The sequence below is a fragment of the Dipodomys ordii genome, unplaced genomic scaffold (assembly GCF_000151885.1).
Source record: "Dipodomys ordii isolate 6190 unplaced genomic scaffold, Dord_2.0 Scaffold75, whole genome shotgun sequence".
Lineage (NCBI taxonomy): Eukaryota > Metazoa > Chordata > Mammalia > Rodentia > Heteromyidae > Dipodomys > Dipodomys ordii.
In genome coordinates this window covers 1,664,281-1,672,985 of record NW_012267291.1, presented here as the reverse complement: position 1 = coordinate 1,672,985, position 8,705 = coordinate 1,664,281, and the positions used below count along the sequence as shown (strand labels likewise).

At 41.7% G+C, this 8,705-nt stretch overlaps 1 protein-coding gene across 1 annotated transcript in view; it reads left to right on the top strand.

The window, feature by feature from the left end:
* The window catches only part of Rab22a (RAB22A, member RAS oncogene family), a 56,713-nt gene that overhangs the window by 1,029 nt on the left and 46,979 nt on the right, over positions 1–8,705 (top strand). Inside the window, exon 2 of the mRNA XM_013024289.1 lies at positions 650–789. Within this exon, the coding sequence (XP_012879743.1) occupies positions 650–789 (140 nt within the window). The remainder of the gene's footprint in view (positions 1–649; positions 790–8,705) is intronic.

The window sequence follows — 8,705 nt, the reverse complement described above, 5'->3', positions numbered from 1 at the left end:
CCCCGAGCCGGGCGCTCTCCCCGCCCCTCCACCGGGGCCGGGTGAGAACCCCGGGCCGGTGGCTCCCGCCCCACTCCTCCAGGTACTCATTAGTTTGGGAGTTGCCCAAGTCGCCTAAAGTGAAGCCCCGATCCGGGCTTTGGGGGTTCGGAGCAGCCCTGGCCTCCTTGGCGGTCGAGGGGACGTCTCTAAACTTTAGGGGCGTCCCTGACAACTGTTTGCCTTACTTTGGAAAGTGGAGGTGAAGGAGGTGACGGTCGAGTCAGCAAGCCCCCAGGCGAGTTTGAAACTTCGGCTTCCTGTCTATCAGGGCAGTTTGGCCAGCTCTGAACCTTCTGTGGTCGATGTTCTTCCCGAGTTTCTGTTTTAAAAATTGGAACTCCAGTAACTGGACCTTTTGACCTCCCAAAGAGAGTGTGGCTAGAGCTCATCAGGACCGGAGTTCCTAGTTGAGTGCTTTTGTTACTTTTCACAGGAAGCAGAAACTTTGGGTCTTTCAAAAGGTCTCTTTATTTTAAAAACTGCAGAACCCATCCCCTTCACTACGGGTTGAAATCTGATTTCTCCTCTGAAAGTTTACAGAATCCACCTTTGCCCTCTTCACACATGAGGATGACTTCTGAAATCTCAAGCTTAGGTCACAAAATAGTTTTTGGTTGTCTGTAAACACAGTAGCTTTTCCTCGGTCACCCATCTCATTCTTTTTCAGGATACAGGTGTAGGTAAATCAAGCATCGTGTGGCGGTTTGTGGAAGACAGTTTTGATCCGAACATCAACCCAACAATAGGGTAAGAAATGACATTTATTTGCCATTCCTCCAAGGTACACTAAAAGTCTTTCCAAGCAAAAGTGTTACAGGTGTAGCCTGTGCAATCTTGCACTCTGCCTTCAGAATTGCCGGTGTTTGGCATCCCCAGAAAGATGAGCAAATACAGTGAGGTTTGGTGTATTTTAAGAAAATTCTCTTCAGATTTCAGGAAATGAAAACTTCAAAACAAAAACTATGAATTACAGCTTAATAATAGGCTAGATCCAGAAACTTCATTTATACATTTATAATTCCAGTTACAACATAAAGAGAGGCGGATGAATACAGATCCTGGTACTGTTTTTCACGTGTGTCAATCAAAAGATACTCATATTCGGATGGTTTTAATCCTTCCTAAAAAGAAATAGAATGGAGTCCAAACCCTTCTCACACCCACATTAGTGGTAATAATAAATTTACATTTTTATGTTGAAATGTGAAGGTTTTTTTCTGGTCCTTGGCATAATTGAAGTTGGCCATCTATAGGGTTTTTTCTCTAAAGTGTTTTTCAGAGGATTTGCATGTTTATATGAAATATGTCTCTAGTGTATATTAATAAGTTGAGTTTTCAAGGCTGAAGCACATTAAGCTGGTAAACACTAAGAAACATTTATGCTCAGTTGTTATTCTGAAACCCCAATCAAATGATTTCCTTGTTTTTGTTCGTGTGTGTGTGTGTGTGTGTGTGTGTACACGTACATACGTGTACTAATGAAGCTTGATTCAGGTCCTGTGTACCAATCTCGGCCTTTTCTGCTCAAGGCTGCCACTTAAGCCACAGCTCACTTGTATTTTTTTTTTTTAACTGGTTAATTGAAGATGGAATTTTACAGACTTTGCTGCCTAGGCTGACTTTGAACTCTATCCTCAAATCTCAGCCTTCTGAGCAGCTTTACAAATGTTGAGCCAATGTCACATGGCTGGATTCCTTCATTTATAGGGGGAATCTGTCCATCATTAAGAAAAAGTAAGGGGCTGGGAAGGTGGCTCAGTGGTAGAGCGCTTGCCTTGCATGCCTGAGGCCCTGGGTTTGATTCCTCAGCACCACATAAAGAAAAAAAGCTGGAAGTGGCGCTGTGGCTCAAGTGGTAGAGCACTAGCCTTGAGCTGAAGAGCTGAGGGACAGTGCCCAGGCCCAGAGTTCAGGCCCCACGACAGGACAAAAAAAAGAAAAGAAAAGAAAAAGTAAGGCTTGTGCTCTAAATACTTTTCATCACATTGAGAACTACTTTGCAGCCTGAAAGGGAATTCTATAATATAGTCTACTGAGAAATTATAAGTTGTTAGCATGTGTGCTTTTTTTTTTTTTTTGATACTGTGAGTTTCCTATGTATTTGAGGGCTTGGGGATGAAATCCACAACTACTGCTACAATTAAGATGCCTTTGTTAAGCTGAGCGGCAATGGCTGGTGTCTGTAATCCTAGCTACTCAGGAGACAGATTCTGGGGATTCTGTTCAAAGCCAGCAGGAAAGTCCGTGAGACTTTTTTTTTTTTTTAATAAGTTTTTTATTGTGAAAATACTGTACAGAGGGGTTACAATTACATGAGCAAAGTAATAAGTACATTTCTTATCAAGCATTGTTGCCTCCTCCTTTGTTTTTCCCCTACCATCCCTGCCCTCCCATCTCCACAACTACACTCTACCCCCCACTCCCCCGCCACTGCCAAAGTTGTGAGGTTCATTTTTCGGTATAACATCTTGTTGCAATGGGTCCACCTCTATCCCTATTTAAACAATTTGTTTTTTCCCTTCTCCTCCCCAAATTTTACCAACATCAAATACAGTGAAAACAGGGGTTATACTGTGGGGGAGGGACATACAAAGTAACAAAAAAAATCACCTTATAAAATACGTTAGAAACATTAGCAAGAAAGAAAAAAACCACTTGTGTCCTTATCTTGGGGTTCATTTTGCCTAACATCATTTTATCTGACCTTCTCTGCTTGTCTCAGACATATACTAGTAATTGGAAGTAAGGGAAACCATGGGACCTGTGTTTCTTTGGGCCTGGCTTACTTTACTTAATATAATTTTTTCCAATGAGGCAATGTCATTCTTTCTGATGGAGGCATAGAATTTTATTGCATAAATATACCACATTTTCTTGATTCATTCATCTACTGAGGGGCATCTGGGTTGGTTCCATATCTCAGCTATGGTAAATAATGCTGCAATAAACATAGTTGTGCTGGTAGCTTTAGTATGGTCTTATTTGTGATCATTCAGGTAAATGCCCAAAAGTGGGATTGCTGGGTCATAGGGGAGCTCTATGTGGAGTCTTTTGAGGAACCTCCATACAACTTTCCAGATGGTTGAACAAGTTTACACTCCCACCAACAATGTAGTAGGCTTCCGTGAGACTTTTATCTCCAGTTAACCACTAGGAAACCCCAAGTGTCACTGTGGCTCCGAGTGATAGAGAGCTAACATTGAGTAAAAAAAACTCAGAGACAGCGCCCAGGCCCTGAGTTCAAGCTCCAGGACCAACAACAACAAAAAGTGCCTTTTAATATCCTTCCAGCAGAAACTGGGCAGCCCACATGTTTAAGTCATGACCTCACTCTGCTTGGGCCTACCTATCTACTTGCCCAGGAAAGTAAAGTGATAGGAAATGACAGCATACAGTAGTGATAGTGATTCAGTGAGTGAGACACTCACACTGAGTCAGAGCTGAAACCCCAGATGCCATCTTGGATAGTCTTGAGTGAAGAGAGAGGAGAATGGCGGGGACAGCATCTTGGGTCCCCGCAAGGCTTGTGGTGGTGTCCTGGACTCTCATCCCACTGTTGTCAGTGGTTCCCAACATGCCATGGGGTTATGGTCCTGAGCTGGCCAGCTCTGACTGCTCTACACCAGGAATGTGTTTTGGCTCAAGTTGTACAAGAAAGAGGAGTGCAAGTCTTTCTTTTTTCCTTTTACCTATCCTTGGTTTTTCATTTTGTTGTTTTTGTTTTTGGCAGCAGTGAGTTTTGATCTCAGGTCCTTACACTTGGGTGTTTGTTTGTTTTTGGCAGTAATGAGATTTGATCTCAGGGTGTTAACACTCACTTAGATTTTCTCTCAACTTGCACTTTACCACTTGAACTATACTATCAACCAAAGTTGGTAGTTATATTGGAGATGGAGTCTAGTGGTCTTTTCTGCCTAAGATTTTTCCAACCATGACTCCCTGGATCTCAGCCTCCAGAATAGCTCGATTATAAGCATTAGCCACCAGCATCAAGCCTATCTTTCCCTTTTTCTCTCTCTCTTTTACTTTGACTTATAATGTGGCCTCCTCCCTCATGACCAGATCCACACTTGTCTCCAGACTCTGAAGTCTCCCCTTCCTTTTTTTTTTTTTTTGTCAGTCATAGGGCTCAAGCTCATGTCCTGGATGCTTTCTCAAGGCTATCTATCCCTCTACCACTTTGAGCCACAGCACCACTTCTGGTTTTCTGGTGGTTAAGTGGAGAGAAGAGTCTCATGGACTTTCCTGCCCAGGGTGGCTTTGAACCACAATCCTCAAATCTCAGCCTCCTGAATAGCTATTATAGATGTGAGCCACCATTGCCTGGCAGAATGCCCTGCCCTCCTCCCTCCCCCCCCTTTTATCACTTCCCTCACCCTTCAAACTTGCTCCCACCCTGCTAAACTACAAGCAAACTATTCCCTAGCCCTATTACTAAAAATCTTGGAAGAAATAATTTTCTTTCTCATTTCCACCCTTGATGCCTCAGAATGGATCTTGGGTATGGTCACCATCTCATGATCAAGCCCCACAGCATTTTTCTCTTAAGGTTTATTCATTCTTTGAGTGCCGGTGATTTAGGCCAGGTGACAGCAAATGATAGCCCTTTGTCCTATTCTACCTCTTAGGTTTGTAAATAAGCTCCATTGGAAGGTACATCTGTTTGTTTACATGTTGTCTTTGTTGTGTTTAGGCTACGTAACCAATTTGAATAGTTATGATTAAGATACTTTGGTCTACTTGGCACTTGTAGACAAGGGGAGAGTCATGTTGTATAACTAGTGTTCAATAAATGGCTATTTGGCCATTTTCTGTGCCACAAAAGAGAAGCATAGGAGGGCTATCAAGTGCAAAGCATGGACTGTCCTCATTCTGGAAATAACTGATTCCTGTAGGGACCAGGGAAAGAGTGAAGCATAGAAGCCCTGATGTTTGAAAGTCAGCCATTTATACTTCCATAAAATAGTTAAGGACACAAATATTTGAAGAGCAGAAGTGTGCAGGTTGGTGATTGTATGAAGGTGAGAAGAGACCTGGAACAAGCCTGGGAGTGCCAGGAGACTGCTATGGAAAGGCAAGGCAGGACGAGGTCAGAGGGTGAAGTAGACAGAGGACAGACAGCAGGACTGGAGGGTGGCAAAGAAGGCTGCTGAAACAGCAGAGACAAGAGAAGATCTAACTTCACCAGTGCATCTTCTGCTTAGAGTGAAGCTCCTTTGTCTTCCTAGTTTCTCTATTCCCGTGGCTGTGCTGCCTCCTTGTTGACTTCCAGCCTTTTCCTGCTAATGAGTAAATGTTCTTCTTCAAGCTGTGTCCCTCAAATGATCTCTCCTCCCACAGCTTTTACCTGTGAAGCTTACCTTTACCGGCAGGTCATGTGACTCAAAATTAGCTTCTCCAGCCCTTCTCCTGGGGTCCTAGCTTATATTTCCAACCCATGATTTCGATCTAATTTCCTGCAGAATTTCATGTCAGTGATTTCTTGGCTCCTAAATGCCTCGCTCCTCAATTCATCTTCTTTCCTAGTGTCCCAGTATGTTGTACAATGGAGAAGAGCCTGAGCACAGGAAGCGTCCACAGCTAAAATCAGGCCTCAGCCCTCAGATAGCTGAGAAAGCTTCCATGAAAGCAGCTTAGCTGCTCTATGGGGAACAGTGAGGTAGCATCCATCAGGCCTATGGCCTGATATTGGGAGAATTCATTGACTTGGTAGAGAAGGCATACAGGAAGTTTGTGGTAAATGGCTGGTTGTTATTAGAACTTTAACTACATGCTTTGATTCCATTCCTCTTGAGACACTAAGAATACATGGCCCAGGCTCCACCTCCTTCTCAAGTATGCTGGATAAAAGAATGATTCAGTCTGCCTGTGGAGGAATCACATACCTGGAGCACCAAATTCTGTCCTAAGATCTGTCCTGTAGATTACACTCATCATAGGGCCTGTGCCCACACTCTCTTGGGGTCTTAGGTTGTGAGTAAGCTAGTGAAAAAGTGGGAGGCTCAGACCTCTCTCTGAAGACTCCGCTGTCTTTCAGTCAAGTCAACAAATGAGGGGCTGGGAAGGTGGCTCAGTGGTAGAGCGCTTGCCTTGCATGCCTGAGGCCCTGGGTTCAATTCCTCAGCACCACATAAGCAAAAAGAAAAAATCCGGAAGTAGAGCTGTGGCTCAAGTGGTAGAGCGCTTGCCTTGAGCTGAAGAGCTGAGGGACAGCGCCCAGGCCCAGAGTTCAGGACCCCCCAAAAAAATGTCAACAGTGAGGGCATCCTTCTCAAGTTCTTCCTAAGTCTCTTCTCCCACTAGCCAATAGCAAGTCACTGTCTCCTGCCTTGTCCATTTCCCAAACCCCTCTACCCCAGGTGTTATATAACATGGAGGCCTTCGTCTTCTCTTCTTGGAGTAGGATGCAGACCTGGAGTCTAGACTGCAACCAGCCCCTTGCTGGTCATTTGAGTGCCTGGCAAAGGAAGGTTCATGAGTGGACTGTCTCCCTGTTGTCAGGAGAATTCTTTTTTTTTTTTTAATTTTTTTTTGGGGGGGTCCAGTCATGGGGCATGAACTCTGGGCCTGGGCGCTGTCCCTTAGCTCTTCAGCTCAAGGCTAGCGCTCTACCACTTGAGCCACAGCGCCACTTCCGGCTTTTTTCTTTTTGCTTATGTGTTGCTGAGGAATTGAACCCAGGGCCTCATGCATGCAAGCCAAGTGCTCTACCACTGAGCCATCTTCCCAGCCGAGAATTCTTTAAAATAGCACTTTTAAATGCATAGTAATAAGCTAGGAACACTGGAGCTCAATAAATGATAGATTTTTTTTTCAAAAAAAAATTTGTCTTTCCTTAATTTTTTTTTCCTTTTGGTCAAAGGCAGTGGGCATGTTTATTTGTTTTGATTTTTGGTACTCACATTGGTACTTGAACTCAGTCCTTGTGCTTTTTAACTCAAGAATGGCACTCTTTTTGCTCTTAAGATTTAGATCTATAATCTTAACTATTCAAGAGGCTAAGATCTGAGGCTCATGCAAAACTAGCGTAGGCAGACCTATCTGGAAGACTCTTCTCATAGGTTAACTAACCAAAAGCTAGAAGTGGAAGCATGACTCAAATGGAAGAGCACCAACCTTGAGTGAAAAAAAGCCAAGCAAAAGCAAGAGGCCCTGAGTTCAAGCCTCAGTACCAGAGCACACACCCAGATTTAGACCTAAAATTCACCTGAAAATGATTTGTGAATAAAATATAAGGTATAACTTAGGTTGTATTGAGTTCCAGCCATTTTCTTTTTTTAATGACCATTCATAACCATTACTCAGTCATTTTCCTAAATTGAACATCCATATATTATAGCTGTTTTTGCATCTTTTATTCTGTGTCTTTGGTCAGAGTTTCTAGTTTACTTCACCTAATGTATAAATTACATACAGTAAAATACAACAGTTTTAAGTTGATATTGCAGTGAATTTTTATCTAATTTTATGACACAGATCATGGCCATATTCATTTTTATCACTTTACTCTTAAAGTTGATTCTCTTCGATTCCACTCTTGGCTCTGACTCCAGGCAAGCACTGAACAGTTTTCTGTCACTTTAGATTTCTTCTCTAGATTTTCATCTAAATGCAGATATTGTATATATACTTTAAGTAGTTAACTCCTTTTTACTGCTGAGTCTTAGTCCGTTGTATGTTATATCAAAAGTTGGTTATTCACCAGGTGATAAACATTTGCTTATAGTTTTTTGTTATTATGAATAAAGCAACTATGAATATTCATGAGCATATATTTTCTTCCCGCTATCTAGGAGTACAGTTTTTATGAGCTAAGTTTGTATTTAATTTTGTAAGAAACTGAAACTATTTTCCAAAGCATTTATGCCATTTTATGTTCCATCCTACAATGTGTCAAAGTTGCAGTTGAACTGTATCATTTTCAATTGATCTGTATCCTTTTCAACTTTCTGTATTATCAGGCTTTTTAATTTTAGCCATTCTATTAGGTGTACAATTACATCTCACTAGTGCAACTCATTTTCTTCATGACTCCTGATGTTACTCATTTTTTTCTTGCACATCTTTGTATCTACTCAAACATTTGTTTCCAGTAGAGTTGTTTTATTCTTCCTAGTCTATAGATTTTCCTTTTCTTAGGTATATTTGAAAGAACATAGATGTTGATTCTTTTTGTCCCTCCTGCTTTTTGTGGCCTATATATCAAAGTCAGAAAGCTTTTCTCCTTTGTTCTTGAATTGTTCTATTATAGCTTTGTCTTAAATTCAGGCCAGTCTATTTCTGCTAGCTTTTGTTTACTGTATATGGTCAAGGATCACTTTGTTCCACATGTTAATCTAGTTATTCTAACAATATTTGTTAATGTTGAATTCAGTGTTTATTTTATTAATGTGTTATATATTTCTGAATTTTCAATTCTTGTCCATTGATCTGCTTGTCTAGTGCGGGCCTTTCTTGATTGCTGTAAACTTGCAATTTTAAAAAGTCTTAAAATCTGGTGAGCATCTATCTCATTGTATTTTAATCATTTCAAATTTGCTTAGTACCTCTAGGTTCTTTGTTTTTTCTGTGTAAGTTTTAGGTTCACTATAATCACTTCCTCTAGCATCTACTGAGAGCTTGGTTGGGAAAACGGACTATTGATTAATTTGGAGAGGATTGGC